The 23,032-nt window shown below is 39.0% G+C and overlaps 1 protein-coding gene across 3 annotated transcripts in view; it reads right to left on the bottom strand.

The window, feature by feature from the left end:
* Positions 1-4,486: 4,486 nt before the first annotated feature.
* Positions 4,487-23,032, bottom strand: part of ano2b (anoctamin 2b) — an 89,165-nt gene continuing 70,619 nt past the window's right edge. For all 3 annotated transcript variants that reach the window (XM_088348566.1, XM_088348567.1, XM_088348569.1), the window contains 4 exons: positions 22,971-23,023; positions 20,129-20,307; positions 17,997-18,102; positions 4,487-10,401 (listed from right to left, as the gene is read on the bottom strand). In XM_088348566.1, coding sequence (XP_088204692.1) covers positions 10,093-10,401; positions 17,997-18,102; positions 20,129-20,307; positions 22,971-23,023 — 647 coding nt within the window. In that variant the 3' untranslated portion in view covers positions 4,487-10,092. The remainder of the gene's footprint in view (positions 10,402-17,996; positions 18,103-20,128; positions 20,308-22,970; positions 23,024-23,032) is intronic.

Raw genomic sequence — 23,032 nt, 5'->3', positions numbered from 1 at the left:
CATGTCCTTCCCTACTTGAACAGGGGAGAGAAGCATGAAGAGAAACCCAGACACACTATCCAAACCAGAAAAACGAAATGGACCAACCCTGACATAGAAGGGGAAGGTAATGGAAAAGACAATGGAAGATAACAAAAAAAGGGAAAGATGGAAATGACTTGATGGAGTGTGCTGTGCAACAAGTCAATATAAAGGTCAGGTTAATGATATAAAGCAATGGGGAGATCCAATGCAGGTGTGCCCAGTTCCACACGCCCCCATTGGCACCCTCTGATGGTAAGTTGCGGGCCAGATTCTGACATCTTAAGAAACCGTTGGCAAGTAATAGTTTTACACCACTTTTGATTAGGTCTGACATGCTCTAAAACAGTAGTTCTTAACCTTGTTAGAGATACCGAACCTCATCAGTTTCTTGGGTGCATTCATCGAACCCTACTTTTGTGTCAAGTAAAATATTAGTATTTTTAACATTCAAGACATGTAATTTTTCTATTGGTGCACAAAATGAACCACGCAAAACAAAACCAATATAGCGCATGAATGCACAGTTAATTACAGAACTGCAAATCAGTGTGACTTCTGCTGTTGCCTTTGAGGGCAAAGTTCAGGTATGCGTGATTTTACCTTGGCGAGTGCTACACTGAGAAATTCTCACGGCAAAGATGTTTTCTTTTTGTAGTTTTTATGTCTAACTTTCTAAAAAATATTTCTGGCAAAGATATGTAGTAATGTTATAGAAAACTCTAAGCCTTTCTTGGGAATAACTGGAAACTTTTCCATTCATTGACACCAAAAGGTCTATAGCGTTGTTGTTCTGAATAGTTGCTCTTGAATCTGGTTCTGCTTAATTTCCATGTATTTATCATCATCAAGGTATACATAATTTTCTTCTGATGCCTCATAAAATGTGAATGGCTGTCTGACCCTTGCAAGTGTTAGGAATTAATCATTAAAATGTGCCATTTACCAAATTGTTCGAATAAGTTATCTGACTCTATTAACCAAACACAAACTACATTCACTTAAAAATGCGCGCTCCTTTTTTAAAGGAAAAGATGGACAAGACCCCGGCATTTCCACACGGGGGCAGATTTAATTTCTTAAACAATTTAACTAAGTGAACTCCATCCAATATGGCCGAATTAGCCGAATTAGTGTCGCTCGAGTCTCTGTCAAGCCTCCTCTCTCGATCTTCTGCTTCCTTCTCTTGGCCCACGTTTTTTCCGCAAGTTGGTGTGCCGGCTCCTCCAATAGGCGTGCCAGGAAAGCCCCCACGCGGGCTCCACGGCTCAAAAATGGACTGAGCTTTTCTACGTCACGCTGTTCCGCATTTGGAACAGCCTGACCTGAAGCCCACTCAGTGAAAATCTTCATTGCACTCAATAAATCTAACTTTTATTCAATCGTATAAAATCCCTTATAGTCAAATGTATAAAATCCTTCACCATGAATGAGGCCCATGCAAGGAAGTACCCGTCATAGACTTACTAGCTTACTTACTAACTTATTTGATTGCGTGACAATTACCTTTTTAAGTTTCATGGGTAAAGAAATCGCACCAATTCTAGACATATCTTCGATCTTGCTTACACAGTTGTCAAGAAGGGGTAAATTTGCAAAGTTAGATAAAATATTTTTGTCCAACCACTTTAGCGGCAGAGGCTCCACTGAACCCAGAGACTGACTCGATCAAAACCAGGTTAAGAAACAATACAACAAACAAAATGTGTGATGAAGGAACATATTTTGCATAAGTAACCTCCCAAAGATTGATTTTTTTTAATAAGAATTAAAAGGGACAGTTGTTCAAAATTTACTCCAAATATCGGTGGTCATTTTTAACAAAACACACAACCCAAAATTGAATCAGTTCGTTTGGAAAAACTGGGAAACTGTGGTTTCATTTTGAGCCATCCCCCCCACTCACCTCTGCTGGTTTTCTGACTACTTACTAGTCAGCGAGAAGTCAAACAATGTTGCTGCTGATGTCATTGCATTATTTTACGACGTATATACAAAATAGACCACACAACAGCCATGTCAATTTTACTTTCTGTAAGATTTTTAAAATGTATCACTGAATTTGTAATCAGTTTTCCAGTTATACCTGTATTAGTTTTTCAATAAACATGACATTATCACTTTGACATATTTTATGGAGTATAAACTCATTGTATTTATAAGAATGTATCCTTTCATATCAGTATACTTTAGCCTTATCTTATCATACAACCTTGATTCAGAAGATTCAGCTGTGTGCAGTTTTATTATCTTGTACATTGAGTTCCAAGAAGTGTCGGTTAGAGCTTCATGTTCCATTTTGCCAATCCACGCCCCTTTCTTAAAGATACTGTGGTCAGCCATTTGTTTAGGCGGGGAACACACTCCTTGCCTTTTGTAAGGAGAACACTCCCCTGAACATCTTGTCCGGAGTGCACTCTGTCTTATTTTATTTTGTAACTTTGTAATAAATATTCTCAACTGAAATGCTCTCTACAGCTCAATTTTTCTTGCATTCGAATACTCGGTCCGAAATCCAAGAGATTGAACATGCAGCAAAACACGAATTGTCAATGCCCTCATAGCGTAATATTCTTTCTCTTATTTCTATCTTTTACGTCATTACATGTTCATCCACGTCAAATCTCGCTGTAAACGATGTACACTACGTTGAAATTAATGCCAACACAGACAATTGTATTCTGTTCTATTTAGGGCAAGCATGTACATGTAAAACAACTTCAAAGTTCTTCTTTCCTGTCAAATAAAGTTCCCGTTCCAAGAATTTGGCTTAATCGTCACTCGCAGGAGAACATTTGCTTACTTTGAAGCAGTAATTCTCTTTGGTATTTCACTTCTCTCACGCCAACTCCTTTTCATTGCACAACTAATTGGAACATTACCCCGACAAATAAATTTCTGCAGTCTGCCTTTGTCTAATCCTGATTTAGATTGTTGCATTCTAGACTTTCAATGGCTATTGAAATCCCTCAAACTTGTTTTCTTTGACTACTAAAGTTTTTATGCAATTTTCTCATACACATCTTTTATGTGGACTTTACAGAAAACATACTTATTACTGAGGTTAAAACGTTGTCATTCATTATTATTACTTGAGCAAAGTTATCCCAAAACAGTAAATTATTACCTCATGTGCGGTCCCTTCTCAAGGTTTCTTCAATTTCCTCATGTTGAGGTTTTTCAGTTTTTCCTTTCCCTCATGTAGGTTTTAGATCAGGGGATGGTGTAAAAATGGTCTGTGGTTTGCAATAATCTGTGGTCTGTGCAGCCTCTGAGATGCTTTGTGATTAAGGGCTGTACAAATAAACATGACCTGACTTAAATTTGACGTCTGAAAGCGCTTAAATGTTATGATTATTGATGTGAAGCACATGTTGTCATGATTTCCGATTGAGAGCACCTGCGACTGTTTAATTGGCGCCAACAGCCTGGGCAGCTGATTGGCTGATGCTCTCTTTAAACCCTCTCGGAAGCCGTCAGATCGCAATGCGAACTGTTGTCACCAGCTCAGTAAGCCTTTTCGTCCGACGCTGTTCCTTCCCTGCTGTTCTCTGCCTGATCTTCGTTGCCAACCCGTTTCCGGACCTGACTTCGCCCCGTTCTGCCTGCCTGTTATTTGACCTGTTTTGCCCCGTTATTTGCCTGCCTGCTGTTACCGACCTCGTTTCCGAACTTGACACGGCCTGTGCTCTCCAGTCCGGGCCAACGACTTGTAATTCCCACCTGTCTCTGATCCTCCTTGCCAGACACGGAAGTGCCAATTCCGCATCGCCCGCTCCTCTTGTCCCTCAGCTATCGGATCGTGGAAGCAAGCACTGCTCTCCCTCTAAAAACGGAGAAAACGAGCGCTATTGGGTCCTGTGTCCGTTTCTGGTCTGTGACACCTGTGCTTGCTCGTTTGGCGCCAACTGCCTCAGACTCCGATTGGCTCCCGGTCACAATTTAAACCCTCGTCTAGCCGTCACCTGTTGTCAGTCCATCTGCGAACCTCAGTTTACTCTAGGCAAGCTTTTCGACCCTGACACACTCCTGTTTTGGCTCCCGTCTGTTTACCGGCTTCGACCCGTTTTTTTATGTTGACCACATCTACTCTCCTCTCCTGGCCTCCAACTCGTTGCTGATCTTGACCACGTTTCTTGCTCTCCTGTCTACTACTGTACTGACCTGTTTTTTTCGCTCCTGACACCGCCATCGCTCGCCACGGAAGTGCTCCCCGCGATCACCGGATTGTGTGTGCAATCCTTTCCCTTGTCTCTGTTCTGTTCCTGACATTGGGTGCATTATTAATAGCGTCAACACTAACAGAAAGTAGTAGTTTTCTCAAAGTGTCAAGTATTTAGTAATTAGTTTTATCGTTTCCAAAATGGACTTCGAGTTAAGACGGTAGTCATGTATATGGTAATGGTGTAATTCATATGCTAATGTCATTTATTAGGATATAAATATACATAACAAAAAAAACATATACTTGCCTTCCTCATTTTATTTTCCCAATTTAAAATATTTGTCAGACTTTGAGTTTAAGTAGGCAGAAAAAAAAGAGAACAGACCAATGATATCCAAACCAGACAAAAACTCACACAATAATATTCAAAACATTTTCTAAGTCATGTAAGACATGTTTGTCAATTTAAACATTTACCTAACACAGTCACATTATTTTAAAGCCCATATAAATTATTGTGTGACAGAGTGTATTATTTAGTGCCATCTTGTGAACGGGCATTTTTGAAAATACTCGCAGGTTGAGAAATAAGAAACATTTATTTTACATAGCATAAGCCTCAGCCAAAGGAAGCTGACGTATTTGTCGGCCACCCTTGCTGCTGCGAGTAGACGTGAACCTCAAAAAGGCCAGGCAAAAAAACGGGAAGTAAAATTGTGCATTTTGTTTCACTTTGGGTTCCGTAGTTTGTGTTCTTCCTTGTTTTAATTTTCGGATGGATCATACCATACAGCAACCTCTAGTGGTCAAATAATACACACATTATTATAACCATCTGCTGCTGAAAGTGAGCACAGAGATGTTAGAGGATCACAAAAGCAGGTAACACAGATCATATTTTGCAGCATGAATGGCGTCACACTGCGATATTAAAAATGGCTACAGTTGATTTTAAGACACTAATGATCAACATTTCTCAGTAATGTGTGAGCCTGATATAAAGATGCTCAGTTTCAGTCCAGCAAACAATGACTACAAAACCACAAAGGTTATGAATGGATGACATAATTATATGTCACTTTATCAAAATGGCATGTATCGCGTATTCTAGTATTCTAAAGTACAAGACTAGGGGGTCAAACTCATTTAAGCTCAGGGGCCACATGGTAGAAAAAAAACTCACAAGGGCCGAACTTGTATATTAAGAGAAAGAGACTGAGGGGGATGAAGAGAAGGAAGTAGAGAATATATATATATATATATATATATATATATATATATATATATATATATATATATATATGTGTGTGTGTGTGTGTGTGTGTGTGTGTGTGTGAGTAGAGAAAGAGAAAGAGAAAGAGAGAGAAAGAAAGAATAAAAAGACAGAGACAGAGAAAAAAAGAAGAGATAATGAGAGAATAAATAGAGACATAGAAGAAATAGAGAGAAAGAGAGAAGAATAAAGTGACAGGAAGATAAAGGACAAGAGAAAAACAGAGAGAGACAAAGAGAGAGAGAAAAAGTGAAAAAGAGAATTGAAAAAAGAGGAAAAAAGAGAGAGAGAGATCAAGTAAAGATAGAGAAAAAAGGAGAAGGAAAATAAATAGAAAGCGGGTGAGGAGGATAGAAGAAATAGAGCGACTAAGAAGGAGAGAATGAGTAGTCAGTTATAGTCTGTAGTCTGTGAAGCCCTTTGAGATATTTTTGTAATTAAGGGCTATACAAACTAACACAAAAGGACTTGACTTGAAATAGAGATAAAGAAAAAAAGAAAAAGAGACAGAGATGGAGAGAGTGTGAAAGAGAGAAATAACGAGAAAAAGTAGAAAGAAAGACAAATATAGCTCCAGTTGCTTTGTAAGTGGTTGCTGGCTTTGGCTGCATCCACTGGACATTAAAACCAATGGCGGGCCTGATCCAGCCCGCGGGCTGCAAAGTTTGACACGTAATGCTAGCCAAAGAATTTGCGGCAAGGCTGGCAAAAAAACAGAAGAAATGTAGGAAATTTTTTTTGAATGTAAACATCCATATAAACAATCGGCCCAATAAGAAACTCACATTATAATACAGACAGTAAGAAAAGAATCTGCTGTTGCTACAAGTTTGAAATAAATATAGAGAAAGAACATAAGTAAAGCCTAGGGATGTAACAATAAGGGCATTATTGTAATACATTCATTATGGCACAATATTGTTATTGAAATTGTTAGTTTTTTTGTACAGTTCTAGCTCACACTTACAAAGATTCGTTCTAATTATTCAAAAAATATCACAATTGTTTTTTTACAGTATAGCAAAAGTCCATAACCTATCCACGATATTGCGATATCTATCAAAACCGTATAAAGTATTATATCGTGATTATTGGATATCATTACATCCCTAAATGAAACAAATATCCCAGAAATATACTAAGAGCTCCATCGATGACAAGCATTCATTAATTTATCAATCACTTCCACCCGCCCTCCATGGAAGCAAAGATTGCCAAAATGCAATAAAAAAAAAAAACGAATATTTCAAATAATAAAAAAAAAACTATTATTGGCAAATCTTATCATGATTTTTTTTTCTAAATATTTATTTGTAAAAACATCCTAATTTTCTTCTTATGTTTTAAAAATTTTATTTCCACAGTTTTAATTAAAACACAATACATTTTCAAAATAAAGTCCATTTTATTTGAAAACTTCTTTTATATTTTAGAAAGTCGATTTACAGAAGAATAGCCCTTGCTATCTTCATAGATCCAAACAACAAGATGCGGGGCATTATTCATTCTGCAGAGGCCCCACCCTCTGAATTTTATTGACAAAAAGAGTCATCCTTCCATAAAAGAAAAGAACAAAAATGTAGAAAGGCCATTGTGAAAAACTTTGTTAAACACATATTTTTTTTGTTTGAGTAAAACGATGGAAATTAAATGAGAAGAGATCACTATGAAAAATTCTCACATTTTGAAATATTCAATTATGATAGAATTTCTAATGAATATATTTTTAGCAATAGTACAGGTATTGACACACTATTTAAAAATGAATAGCCATATGATATAGTTGCCTTGATGGGGACCAAAACCACCAGCGATAATCGGAAAACTGCAAAGTAGCAATCCGCTTGCCCATTTTTAACAAGCGCTCTGCTGGCCACCGCTTGCAACAACATTTAACTGGGGATAATAGATTGCCTCATTTTGCTGTTTCATTTGGGCGGAAACAACAGAAGAGCCACCATGCATGACAAAAATTCTCTCTCTTGGCCTTTGATCTCAGGAAAAATCGATTCGGAATAAAGGATTGCTGCAAAACAGTGCAGTTCATTTTAGGCAGGCCACACTGGCATACTTCAGTGGCCCAAACCAAAAAGAAAAATGCTCTGCCGGCCCCTGCTCTCAGCAATAGTCGAATCGGAAAAATGGACTGGTGCGCCAAAATAGTGCAGTTCATTTTAGGCAGACCAGAATGGCATACTTCAGCTGCAAAAAGATAGCGCAAAACAGTAGGGCATTACAGTATTGTATTTTGGCACTCTTGGGCTTCCACAGAAAACAGATAAGAATATATTCTAATAGAATGACCTTATTATCCCTGAAGGTACAATCTACACATTTGATCTGTTTGGACCATTTCCACAAGGAAAATTGATTCGGAGGCATAAGACCTCTGTAAGACCTAAACATCCATATATTTATTCATGTATAACACACATTTATTTTTTTGTACCTAAATAGAACTTTAAGTTAGGGTGTGCGTTATATATGAGGTTTTTCCTTATTTGTGCATTGATTGATCAGTTAAAAAATATCGCTGACCACAATCGTAAAACATTAGATGCAACGGGAATTGAATCAGGGTAACGGTGGTGAAAGCATCAAATACTTTGTACTGCACCACAAGTGATATAGATGACATTTAGAAAGGCATTCAAATTTATCTCACTATCACAGTATTTTTATTTATGGTACCATAGATGAAAGTTACAGAATGGAGGAAACAGAAAGTAGTCCTGAAAGATATGAATTAACGCCAAAAAAAAGGATGATGAGGGAAATAACTCTTTGTTGTATCTAATGGTGAATTGGACTTTCAACATTTGATGAATACATTGTAAGTTTTATGCTGGTATAGTCTTCGTAGTTTACGTTGTGAATAAATTATTTTAATCCTGGCCGCACATATTCAACAACATTTGTCAATAACAATGCTTGGAATAAAAAAAAAAGTATTATCATTGTACTGTAACATGTGAAATGCACAATGAAATTAACCCCTTACCGTTCCTATAAACATGGGCGGTGTTGGTCTCTTTTGAAAGGTAAGACTCTCAAATTTGGTTCCCGGCTAATATAGAGAAATCTGAGTTAGAACACACAGTAAAATAAAGGTTGTTTTTTTTTTTTTATTCTCGGCTGAATGTATTTTTTTGCAATCGAATGCCTGGAATGGGGTGTTAAATGGGCATCTTAGCTGGAAAATAGGTGAGACAATAGCTTGAGTGAGGCCTTACCTAATATCTTGTCAAATTTGATCACAATCTAAAAAAAACTAAACATTTTATTTTACACATTGTTCTAATGCTAGGTCTAGTAGTTTTCAAAGGTAGCCATTTGGAGACAACCAGTTCACAACACTAAAACCTTGGCATTTGTGAATTTTACATTGGGCAATTTTTTCCAGAAGTCAATTACTGATTTTGAACACTTGCACGTAATAATCGCGCAAGTGTGTATTTTTGGCTATGATTTCAATACACCGCATAAAATTTGCAAAAAAAAAATATGTTGTGAGTTTCATTGGCTAACCACTGTATCAATCCACATTTAAATCAGTCACTATTAGCTAAAAGTTTTTGAAGCTGAATTCATCAATACAGGCCCTAATTGGTTGTGACAGGTTAAGTACTGTGAAGAAAAGCTTGCATTTGCCCAAGAGCAGTGTTAATCAAAACGTCCGAGGCTAAGGACTATATCGGAAATCTTTGACGAGTCTGTTTATTTTTAAAGGGGAGTTACGGAGCCAAACAGACGGATTATAACTAAGATCAGCAAACGAGACAGGAATGCTTTTAGGCGGGTTTATTTCTGTCGCCATTATCATGTGTTTTGGAGAAAATATTTTACACGGTTGGATTCACTGGACTCTCAACTACACAATATTTGCTGGAAATTGTGTCATAAAGCACTTTTGGCCGAGCTATCCCGTCTTTATAGTTTTTGAGTATCTTGTTTCAGACTGATCGTGATGTTTCTGCGATGAGCATATTTTGAAGTGGTCATCATATCTGGAATCCCAAGGGTTTAACTTTCCAATGCTATGTGGCATGACGTATTTCAGTTACTGGTGACATCGTGAAGACGCCACATTATTATTAAAAATTTGTTAGATTGTTAAGGCGTTAACATCTGTCTCTGCAACTATGATTAAGATTAGTGTAATGATGAGATACAATTCAAAGCCTTTTCTTATGTCATCTATATCAGTGATTATCCAGTGGTTATAATTCTGCGTTTTAGCCACCACGCCTCGGGGTCAATTCTCGTTGCTCCCAACCGCAACATTTGAGCCGAGGAAAAAGAAAAATACTACCTTATACTGATTTACACGAGTGTGCATTACACACAAATAAATATGGTATATTGACAGTTTTCAATTCCAAATGGATCCAGGTGTATTCTTTTGTGTTTTGCAATCTTTTTTCGAAAGCAGTATTATTGCTTACCTACGGAATCAGGCTACCAGCTCCACTTTTAGGAAAAAATAAAATTTCAAATAAAGACGAGATCAACAGTCGCCACAAGCAGGAACGACATAAGCACATTCAAGAAGAAAAGAAGCTGTGAGCGATTCTGTTACTTAATTATAAAAAACACAATTACACCCAAACAGGATGTTCTTTTTTGTGTCCTGTCACACTGCCGTGTGTCTGGAATTTTCCCTCCTGGGCGATGGGGGAATGTTTCCTGTGAAGCTGGCCGCCCTCGATCTGGGCCCGGTGCCATCTTGAGGAGGAAACCGGGGTAGGGTGCCGCAGCGGCCGGACTGGAGTCGGGGGGCATCCTTGGCAAAGAGGCTGTGGATGAGCTGAAATTTGTCCTTCTCCTCCCGTAGAAAGAGGTCCACCAGCAGCTTCTTCTCCCGCTTCAGCTGCTCCACGATAGTTTTTGGGATGTCAGGGATCACCCAGGCCACCACCAGGCTGAGGAACATTACCAGGTTCTAGGTGTGGGCGCACAAAAAACAGGAGAAGGGACCAATTAGGGATCCTCATTGCTTTTTATAATTTTTTTAGCAGATAATTTGATTGGCAATTTTTCTTCCAGTGATCAACTGATATTCATCCAAAACAGTAGGAAGCAGCAGATTCTTATTTCTTGTTGAATATTCATAGAGACGATCCCCTCCTTACGACCATTCGACTTACGTAAAACAGTAGATACAAAAAAAAAATTCAGGATGTAGAAAAATATCTGGACATTGCTGTAAGTTAAAATATCAGATTCCTTTTCCTAGTTCGTGTATAAACATCTCTCCTTCACCTGCTCGTAATCCCACCACTGCCACCAATGTAGCGTATCGTTTTGTTTGGGTAATGGATTGCTCCTCGTTTCTGAAAAAAAAAACACTCAGAAACACTTTTGGTCTCTTTGGAGAGTGACAACCGTCAGCACCCATCTATTGTCAATACATCGAACTCTCTCCAAATCCAAATTCTCGCGCTCCCCTACACTCTCGCACCAACTTTCGCGACATTTGTCGCCCTACTGACATCATTCATGCGCACCTCATATTCTACGCCTACATTATCTCCAGCCCCATTTTTATTGTTTAATATCTTGTGCATCCATTCAATATCGTTGTTGTAAAGGATAAAGAAGAGGCGACAATTCCTTTCAAAATGAAAGTGGAAGAAAGCTTGATGCGGTTGAGAAAATGGTCGGAATGCTTTTTTTCGGCCACTTTTTACCACGGAGGACCTCTCGAAGCGCATCTCCCAAAAGTAAGTTAAACTCAACTTTATTTATCTTCATAGAGCATATTATTCTATGATTTTTTTTTAATAGTATAGTAGTATATACAGGTTACTTATACAAACCTTAAACATACTAACATCAAACATACAAAATATAGCACTGAAGTAACTTACGGACAAATTCAACTTACAAACGATCGTCCGTTCTTAAGTAGGGCAGCATCTTTATTTGTATCTGCTCATGCGGTAGTACAGAAAAGTATATTTAATAACCTATTTTGTTTGATAAAGCAGTTAAAGGCTTCATGCTAAAAAAATAACATGAAATAAATAAAGTAAAAACACTTAGCAAAATTTAGCTAATTTAATCATTATATTCTTATTTTACGGAAACAAATAAACAGAAACAGTTGGAATGAAGCAAAAAAAATCTGCTAATTTTAAAAATTAATTTTGTTATTTAAAAAGATAAAAATTCAGCAAAATCCAATATTTTTGAGCCACAATGATCACAGGAAATAGGAAAAATGAATAAATTAAAACCAGTAATTCAATTGGCAACATAATAACCTAAGCCTAAAGGGGCACTGGAATTATTTTTTTGTTTGATTATAAGAAGTACTTTCAATATGTTAAAATAAGGAAAGGCAACATTTTCATAGATTTTTTTAAATTACCTTTTTATTTTAATTGGGGTTTTTATTATTTTCTAGGATGTCTTTTATTATACAAAATTGATTTCACATTAATAAATGTTAATTACATTTAGATAATATTATATTGATTAGTACACTTTAAAGCATGGTTGGGTACAGACTAAGGCTGAATTGGGTTTAAAAAAATAGTCAGAAGAGCCGGGCCGAGTGGAAAAAAAGGAAAAGTACTTAATTTCCTATTGTAAATATTATCTTTGTATTTTCATTGTTTTTGTTTGGCGGGCTTGAGGATCCATATGCGTCCCATGAGCTGTAGTTTGCCCACCCCTGCTCTAAAGTTTATAGCAGGAGTCTCCAACCTTTCACAGGCTGAGTGCAACTTTTTTGTTTCTAATAAGTGCAAAGTGCACCCAGTTTGATATGAATTTCTAAAATAGCCACTTAGCAAGATGGTTTGCTGAATATCTAAAAAGGTTGCGTGATAGTTAACTACAAAGCTCAAGTCAAGTAAAGTCATGCTTATTTGTATAGCCTTTAATTACAAGAAGGCTTAAAGGGCTGTACAGACTGAAGCCTATTATTGCACCATCCCTTGATCTGAAACGTACATTAGGGCAAGGAAAAACGCAAAACCTCTGCATGAGGAAATTAAGAAACCTTGACTCTGGTTGGTATTACATTTGTCAATGATCAGAGCACTGTTTGAGAACAAGTCACGGCATTTAGATAGACCAAAAATTAACATTTCAGTCTTTTCAGGGTTGAGAAGCAAAAAGTTAAGTGAAATCCCACTTTTTATCTCAGGCCTCAGTGAGTTTTTTCTTCCGATTACAAGACTGATCAAACTAAACTTCATGGTGAATCACGAGCACTTTCTAGTGGATGGAGGGTATTTGGAAACTGCTTTGAATAAAAAAATATTATTTTTTTTAAAACTAAATATATGGAAATTACAGCAAAAGTCTTTACATTTTATGTTATAAAGTAATGAGGGGTATATAAATTATAAGTGTATAAAATCTGCAACGTTTATACACCAGCAGTTTTTAGTGTCTTAATTCAATATGCCTTATACAGTGGCTTGCGAAAATATTCGGCCCCCTTGAACTTTGTAGAGATAGATAGACAGATAGATAGATAGATAGATAGATAGATAGATAGATAGATAGATAGATAGATAGATAGATAATTTATTCATCCCCTAAGGGAAATTCACATTTCCAGCAGCTTCCCTGAGCTGAGAACAGTACAATAATAAAGCCAAAAGAATACAATATACAAATACCCAGTGTGACGTGCAAATGCCCACTGTAGCGTGTTATATAGAGTAACTAAATAGTGCTACACAGAATACATATTGCAGTAAGATTCGGTAATATCCAATGTAGGTGGTGTGGTTTAATGTGGGCCTTTACTCTGCCGGGTGGAGTTAAAGAGCCTCATGGCATGAGGAAGAAAAGATCTCTTCAGTCTGTCCGTAGTACAAGACAGTGACAGCAGTCTGTCGCTGAAACTGCTCTTCTGTCTGGAAATAATGCTGTGTAGTGGATGCGATGGATTGTCCATGATTGACCCTTAGCTTTTTCAGTGCTCGTCTCTCAGCTACTGTTGTTAGGCTGTCCAGCTCTTTGCCCACAACTGAGCTCGCTTTCCTAGCCAGTTTATTGAGACGAGAGGCATCCTTCTTCTTGACGCTGCCTCTCCAACACGCTGCCGCATAGAAGAGGGCGCTTGCCACTACTGTCTCATAGAATATTTTCAGGAGCTTTTTGCAGATGTTGAAGGAGGCCAGCCTTCTGAGGAAGTAAAGTCGGCTTTGCCCTTTCCTACATAGAGCTTCTGTGTTGGCAGTCCAGTCCAGTTTGTTGTCCAGCTGCACACCCAGGTATTTGTAGGTCTGGACAAATTCTACACATTCTCCCTTGATGGTTACAGGAACCGGGTGAGTTCTGGTTCTCCTGAAGTCCACCACCATCTCTCTGGTCTTGGTGGTGTTTAGGTGCAGGTGGTTTGCGTCGCTCCATCGGACAAAGTCCTGAATCAATTTCCTGTACTCCTCCTCCTGCCCGTTTCTGATACATCCCACGATCGCAGTGTCGTCGGCAAACTTTTGCACATGGCAGGACTCAGAGTTGTACTTAAAGTCCGATGTATATAGAGTGAATAGGAAAGGAGAGAGAACAGTCCCCTGCGGAGATCCTGTGCTGCTAACCACAGTGTCCGATGTACCCCCTGTTTCACATACTGGGGTCTGCCTGTCAGGTAGTCAGTAATCCATTCTACAAGGTGTGAGCTAACTCCCATCTCTGTCAGTTTCCTACTCAGTAGCAGAGGCTGTATGGTATTGAAGGCACTGGAGAAGTCCAAAAATGTAATCCTCACAGCCCCCTTCGCCCTATCCAGGTGAGAGAGGGATCGGTGTAACATGTATACTATAGCATCCTCCACTCCCACCTTCTCCTGGTAAGCAAATTGCAGTGGGTCGATGGCGTGACGGACCTGTAGCCTCAGGTGGTGCAGCAGCAGCCGCTCCATGGTCTTCATCACATGTGATGTCAGGGCGACCGACATCACATGTGATGACCACATTATTCAGCCCCATTGAGTTAATACTTTGTAGCGCCCCCCTTTGCTGCGATTACAGCTGCAAGTCGCTTGGGGTATGTCAGTTTTGCACATCGAGAAACTGATATTTTTGCCCATTACTCCTTGCAAAACAGCTCGAGCTCAGTGTGATTGGATCGAAAGCGTAGTAAACAGCAGTTTTCAGTTCTTTCCACAGATTCTCAATTGGATTGAGGTCTGGTCTTTTACTTGGCCATTCCAACACCTAGATATGTTTTTTGGTGAAACATTCCATTGTAGTTTTTGCTTTATGTTTCTGATCATTGTCTTGTTGGAAGACAAATCTCCGTCCCAGTCTCAGGTCTTTTGCATACTCCATCAGGTTTTCTTCCAGAATGGTCCTGTATTTGGCTCCATCCATCTTCCAATCCATTTCAACCATCTTCCCTGTCTTTGCTGAAGAAAATCAGGCCCAAACCATGATGCTGCCACGACCATGTCTGACTGTGGGGATGGTGTGTTGAGGGTGATGAGCTGTGCTGCTTTTATGCCAAACATACCGTCTTGCATTGTTGCCAAAAAGTTCGATTTTGGTCTCATCTGACCAGAGCACCTACTTCCACATGTTTTGTGTGTCTCTCCGGTGGCTTGTGGCAAAATTCAAACACTTTTTATGGATATCTTCAAGAAGTGGCTTCATTCTTGCCACTCTTCCATAAAGGCCAGATTTTGTGCAGTGTACAACTGATTGTTGTCCTATGGACAGATTCTCCCACCTCAGCTGTAGACCTCTGCAGTCCATCCAGAGTGATCATGGGCCTCTTGGCTGCATCTCTGATCAGTTTTCTCCTTGTATGAGCTAAAAGTTTAGGGGGATGGCCCGATCTTGGTAGATTTGACGTGGCCTGATACTCCTTCCATTTCAATATTATTGCTTGCACTGGGAAATCTATCCAAATCCAGCTTCTCTACAACAGTGTGTTCCTCGTTCTTTATGATGCTTTCTGCGCATTAAACAGACCTCTGAGACCATCACAGTGCAGGTGCATTTATACAGAGACTTGATTACACACAGGTGGTCGTTAGTAATTTAAATCAACATTGAATCATTCATAGATCCTCACTGAACTTCTGGACAGTTTACTGCACTGAAAGTAAAGGGGCTGAATAATTTTGCTCACCCACTTTTTTGTTTTTTTATTTGTTAAAAATTTCAGAATATCCAATAAAGTGTGTTCCACTTCATGATTGTGTGCCATCTATTGTTGATGATTCACAAGAAATTACAGTTTTATATTCTTATGTTTGAAGTCTGAAATGTGGCAAAAGGTCAAAAAGTTCAAGGGGGCCAAATAGTTTCGCAAGCCACTGTATATAAAAAATATATGACTAAGGTTCTCTTGGATGCTTTGGGAGGCCGGGAGCGGACCAGGGAAACAAATAAAAGGGTGTTAGATAGCTAGTTAAAAGAGTAAAAAAACATATAAATACCACGATAGAAAGCTAAAAACAAAGCTAGATAACTAGCTAGAAAGGAGTAAATCAGCAAAAAGGTAAAACATTAGCTAGAAAGCATTCAAAAAATGTAAAAAGCTATTTAGGTAGCTTGCTAAATCACTAGAAAGGTAGGAAGATAGCTAGCTAGCTACAAATCTAAAGCCAGATAGCAAGCTAAAAATGTACCGTATTTTCCGCACTATAGGGCGCACCGGGTTATAGGGCGCACCCCCAAAAAATAGTTTTTGGTCCTATATTTGACATACATAAGACGCACCGGATTATAAGGCATTACAATGGGAACGTGGACAAAACAGTCAGATAGTTCAGTCCAACTTATTACCCCCTTAACATTCCGAAAGCTTGCAAAGAAGCAAATACGTGTCGTAGACACGAGCGGATGCGGTGTCGGTACGATGTCACTCAAATGCATCGTTCCAAATATCATTCGGAAGGTTAAAGTCTTGGGATTCAAGAAATGCCAACCATTCCTTAGTTTCTATTTTCTTTTTCGCTCGCAACTTTACTGTGCATATGACAATAAACACTTGGAATTTAGTTTAATTTAAAAAAAGACCCATCACAGAAACATCGATATCACTCTGAAACAAGATACTGGGACAATATATAGCCGGAGTAGCTCACCAAGGTCGTTGCATTCAATAATAATGTGCAACCATGGTCCTCTTATATCCGTGAGTGTAGTAAATCCAGGAGAGTACAATATTTACAAATACAGAATGGTAAAACATGTTTCCTATATGCGGTAGTTCTACCCAACATGCTATTCACATTCATCTTTTTCGGCTAATTTCAGGCTTTGTTTTGGCCCTTTAGCCTATGCAAGCCTGTAAATGATAAAAAGGATCCACCCCCTTTACCTCCGAATAACTTTAGCCAATAGTGATCGATTCAACTGATGATTGACACATCTTTTTCGGCCAATTGCAGGCTTTGTTTTGCCCCTTTAGCCTATGCGAGCCTGTAAATGATAAAAAGGATCCGCCCCCTTTACCTCCGGATAACTTTAGCCAATAGTGATCGATTCAACTGATGATTGACACATCTTTTTCGGCCAATTGCAGGGTTTGTTTTGCCCCTTTAGCCTATGCGAGCCTGTAAATGATAAAAAGGATCCGCCCCCTTTACCTCCGAATAACTTTAGCCAATAGTGATCGATTCAAATGATGACTGAAACATTGGTTAGCCAATGAAACGCCGGTATATAAATCCCAGCATACACCGCGGACTACTTCGCATTCGGGGGAAAATCTAGTCGGTGGCTGCTTGCATTAGTTGCAAGACTTTGCGACTTAATATTGATCCATATATAAGGCGCACTGTATTATAAGGCGCATGGTCAGCTTTTGAAAAAAATTAAGACTTTTAGGTGCGCCTTATAGTGCGGAAAATACGGTACTTTTAATTTGTTTTAAAAAACCCATAAATTAGAATTCAGTTTGTTGTATTTCCTTTAAAATAAAATAAAAATAAATACATTTGTTAATTAAACAAAGATTCTCATTCTACTCTCTTAATCAACTGTTTAAAAATAGTTATCAATATTCAAATTCAAAAAAATGTTTTTCCATTAAACCCATGAAATAGAATTTATTGATTTGAATATCTAAAATAACAACTTATTATCTCATTATTAGGTTGTTAATACCAGGTTAATTATTAAAAAAGACAACAGGGTTAGATAGAATCAGATAACCCATAAATAAATCATTTCACTAGAAAATCACAATGAATGAGCACTGGTGAGCTATTTTCAGAACAGGTCCTCAACTGTCCCTAGTGGGCACTCTGGTGCCCGTGGGCATCACGTTGGAAACCCCTGGTTGATAGTATTGTAAAACTCACGCTTAAGTTACTTTGAGATGTTATTACAATCAGTAAGCACAGCAAAACATCTTGACTGAATTTGCATTTTTCCTATGGTTATTTTCTTTACTTAATTATTCACGGAAAAATTGTTCTCGTAAACGAGCCAGACGCTAATAAAGTGGATGAACAACCATTTTGAACTGTTTTGTGGTTCTTCTTCTGGAACTGATTAACTCATTACTATTTTCAATACACCAGTTGTGTGGTTTTTGCTACTAAATAGTACAACATACCTGAAAAAGTATGACAAAGGCCAGCCTTGCTGCCAGGACGCACCAGTACTGTTTAGAGAAGTGGTACGGATCCGGAGACCAGGGTGGTTCTCTGTAGTCTTTATACCTGTGTAGGGGCGAAAGTAATGTATTTAAGCAGGCATGGCCAAAGTCTTGCGAATTAGAGCCCGTGATAAATGTTTTACTGGCCCTCGGCCTCTGTCATGAAATGAATATGTGCCCCTCGAGTAATGTTGAGCGCAATATAAAATACATTTATACAAAAAAAAAAAATCATCATTTTACCAATTGATGGCAGTAGCCCTTTGGCCACCTTGCCCTGTGAATTTTAACCCACCCCATTTCCAACATGGCGAATGTAAATTAAAAAAAGTAAAGTTGACATTAAGGGCTGCCACTTCCAGGACAAGTGTAAATGGTAGTATTTTTTTTTACCAAAATATCAAACGATGATATGCCATGAGACTGGCTGTTTTCAAATTATATAATATCAAAAGGCATGCTTACTACAAAAAATGAACTGGAAACAAGCGCTGTGAAAAGGTGAAGCAACTGGAACCTGTTTTGAAGGCACATCAACGCTTTTTCACTAGACCCTGCAGGTCAAAAGAAAATGTACAAAGGCGAGCTACGAGGTCGCGACGCTGATTGCCAAGCACTGCAAGCCTTCACGAAGAAGAAATTTATTAAAGACTGTTTGAAAAATGCCATGCGGAATAGTCACACATTTTCAGCTTATTAAATCTGGTACGCTTTATCAAAATTGGACACCCATGTCGTTCTTCCAAGGAGTTGGTCCATCCATACATCCATCCATCCATCAATCTATCCATCCATCCATCCATCCATCCATTGATGCATATGTCCTTCCTCCAAGCAAGCTATCAATCCATGACTCCATCCATCCATCCATCATTCATCCATCTGTCATTCCTCCAAGAAAGCTATCAACCCATCCATCCATCCAACCATTTATCCATCCATCCTTCCCTCCATCCATCGATCTATTCTCCAATCGTCAGTCCATCAAACTCAGGGGTCGGCAACCCAAAATTTTAAAAGAGGCACAATTGACCCAAAACCAAAAAGCCAATATGCATGAATTTGCCCAAAAAAAAAGACCCTCATTTAAAGATGCTTTTAGAACGAAATTAAAAAGTGATTCATGCATTTAGTGAGTCATTCATTATTTGTTATTTAAAGTATTCAACAAATTTCAAAGCATTGGAAAATGTTAAGAATTATTGGGGTCCAGCAAGCCATTGTCCACCAGCGGGCGCCAACAGACAGAAAAACTGGAGGACCCCACACTCTTTCCCCTTCTTCGGCACCTGACTTTAATCAGGCACTTGGAATTAAAGGACTGTGTTGACAACAATATCTGCCAACCGAGAAATTTGACCAGTTTGTCCTTTTTGTTATTCGTTTTTCTCTACCCTCCCATGTGAGGAGCGCATTTTGTTTTAAATAAACTCAAGTCAGTCAGTTCGTGTATGGGTGCTTCGGTCTGCACCACTAAAACATGTATAAGAATGTGTCATGTTGGTCCTAGTGAAACCATATATTTTTCCATAATCAAACAATTTTTAAAGGCACCAGGGAATCACGAGGGAGCGCCAAAGAACTGCATGCAAATCCTGAGCTGCTAGTTTCTTACTGTTCACCATCCATCCAGTCCGTCCATCCATCAATTCATTCTCCAAGCAATCTGCCCATCAATCCATCCATCCATCCATCCATCGGTCCATCTGTCCATCCGTCCATCCGTCAGTCCATCCGTCCGTCCATCCGTCCGTCCATGTCACACATCCATCCACCCTCAATTGGACCAGATGAAGAAAAGGCCGCTTGACACCCAAGGGGCCTTGAGGCGTCACCAGCAACACTCGGACCTTTATCTGAGCGCCGGCAGCCAATTTCACAGCCATGAGTCGCGGAATCGTTTATCATGCGCTGGCACAAAGGCTGCCATTCTTTTATGGCGGCTAGCCGATGTCCTAAGGAAGTAGAGGTCAGCTCTCAGTTGGCGCGAGCGCCCGGCCCCTTTCACTGACTGGTGATTTATATTGCTATTATGACATAATGCATACATTTCCTGATGTTTCTTTGAGGCCACGCGTTTTTGTTTTTACCTGCAGATGGTGACGTGGCCGTGGTCCGAGTTTTGCGGCGCCGTGCCGGGTTTGAAGTTGGAGACATTGAAGTGGGAGAGCGTGTGGTCGATGAAGCCGTGCATGCTCCCCGATTGGCTGTACATATACTGGTAGACCAGGCGAGGGATGAAGTCTGACGTGAAGGAGATCACGAAGGCCTCCGGGTGGAAGGAGAGGAAAAGGTTTTACATGATTTGAATGACAACATTTTGAAAACTCTTAATTGTGAAATCAAAGTGTTATCGGAATCACTGGAAAAGTCAAGTCAAGTTATGTTTATCTGATTAAAAGCCCTGGCACAATTGGCAGAACAGTAGATAAGTCACGAGAGATGTTTACAATAATGACTAACCGCTTTTTGTGGTCTGGCGCAAGCTATGAATAGTTGAATTATTTATACCAAAGGCTAGAAAAAGGAATGAAAGCTGCTTTAAAGAGACAGTGTGTATTTTTTGACTACTAGATGTCGCTTTTTGTGAAGTGCAAACAAAAACAAGTTCCAAAAAGCACACGGAAGAATACAAATTATGGAGACTCAAAGTGACCAAAGAGGAATATTTTTCTTCTCACTTTTTTACTGCAAGGGGAGGCGCTAAATAATACACACTGTCACTTTAAAATAATTCATCCTTTTCTAAATATTTTGCACGCTATATATTTTTTTTTAATCAAATGATTAAAAAAATATTGATGGCCACTTTTTTAATACACAAAATTGTAATTCCTTAAAATGAATGAAAAATTAAATATTTTAGGGACATGTGACACAGTCCTATTATTTACTACCGATGAAAAAATATCAAAAATTCATGAAATAATATTGCAGTATGAGCCTCATGATAAAATGAAACACACACACACACACACACACACACACACACACACACACACACACACACACACACACACACACACACACACACACACACACACACAGTGTTAAACAATATGAAAACTCTGAAATAATAAATAAAACTGCATCCAAACTCACAATTTTATAGATGAGATCGCTCTTAAGTCTAATTTGTTTGTCAAATCACATTAAATCTAGTTTGAAAATTACATTTTATTAAATTTGGGTGAGTAAAATATACTTTGTACATTGTAAATAAAATAACAAAAACTAACAAGAAAAAACAGCTATACATCTATTTCCACGGCATTAGCTCAGGAGGTAGAGCACTCGTCTGGGGATCAAGAGATCGCAGGTTCCTCCGTGTTATATGTCGAAGTGTCCTTGGGCAAGACACTGAATCCCTAATGCCCCCAATAAGCAGGTTGGCGCCTTGCATGGCTGCACGGCCGCTATTGGTGTGTGAGTGTGTGTGAATGGGTAAGTGTGAAGCACATTGTAAAGCGCTTTGGGAAGTCTTCATTGACTTGAAAAGCGCTATATAAATGCAGATCATTTCATTTCATTTAAAAATTAATATTCAAACACATTGATAATAACATTGTAATAAGTTTGAAATGTTATAATCGTTGGAAAACACCATTCTGACAGAGGAACAAGCAAACAATTGTCTTTCAATTTGTTTTCATTGTTCCAGAGCCAATTTGATGTGATTTTTTTGGTAGCCTTTCTAAAGACCACATTTGATTTGTGGGGAGCGCTCGTGATGGGGGAATTCCCATCTCCATCCATCAGGTGGCAGTTAGGCCAAAGTGGGCCTCAAACAGGCATGCCCAACATATGCCTCCTTGTAAAGACTCGTCTTTTCTTTTATAATCTCTGACCTGCAGGAATGTTGTTTCCGTTGCCAGAATCAACTCTGAGATTAAGTTGTGGTTCCCCGTAGTTCAACATAAAGCAATAAACCGCCGTAAGCCTTCCCGTCCTAGAAATCTGCTTGGATTGAAAGTAATCATGCAAAGACATTTTTTAACTCATTCACTGCCAGCCTCGCTAAAATTGATCTTTGACCTCTATAGCTACGAAGAATATTCTGTTTTCAACAATGGACATATATAAAGTAGATTTCATAGGATGCCTGTTCCTTATTTTGACAACTATTATCCACTGTTGTTCCTTGTTTTGACTAATATGCACTGCTTATAGTATTGTTGCTATCTGCCAATCATGTTGCTGTACTTTAATTACTGCAGCCATCAGGACTGATCTGGTTTTTGTAACCTTACAGATTCTTTTTTAAAAGAGAGGCCTCAGAGAAATTCTGATTATCCTCTCCCGGTCCTCTTTGCAAATTCCAAAACCATTGACCCTTATTTTGAGTCTCTACTAAACTTAACCGTAACCATCAATGGCAATCTTCCAAGAAAGCATATTTGATGTATTTAGCCTTCTATGGCAGCAAAGGGGTAAAAATGTTGTCAACTGACATATGTCAAAAGAAAGAAACGGCTAAATTGGCAATTGTTGGCAAGAATTTTTCTTTAAATTAAACCCAAAAATATCTCATCTCATCTCATTAGCTGCACCGCTTATCCTCAGTAGGGTCGCGGGGGTGCTGGAGCCCATCCCAGCAATAATCGGGCAGTGGGCAGGGGACACCCTGAACTGGTTGCCAGCCAATCGCAGGGCACACAGGGACAGACAACTCGCTCACTCATTTACACCTAGGGACAATTTGGACCGGCCAATCCACCTGAAATGCATGTCTTTAGAATGTGGGAGGAAAACTGAGTGCCCGGAGGAAACCCACGCAAGCACGGGGAAAACATACAAACTCCGCTCAGGAAGTCCTGTAGCTGTATTTGAACCCACACAGGAGGTTCCCAAGACCTTAGAACTGTGCCGCACACGCGCTAACCACTGCGCCGCCGTGCTGCCCACCCAAAAATGGTTTGATAATATACTTACATTTATAATTACTGAGAATTTGCCCATGCCACTCAGTATGTTGTACCAGATACCTATGGAGA

Source organism: Urocampus carinirostris, chromosome 11 (genome assembly GCF_059441175.1).
Source record: "Urocampus carinirostris isolate Australia breed hairy pipefish chromosome 11, RoL_Ucar_1.0, whole genome shotgun sequence".
Taxonomy (NCBI): Eukaryota; Metazoa; Chordata; class Actinopteri; order Syngnathiformes; family Syngnathidae; genus Urocampus; species Urocampus carinirostris.
This window is presented reverse-complemented; position numbering and strand designations above follow the sequence as displayed.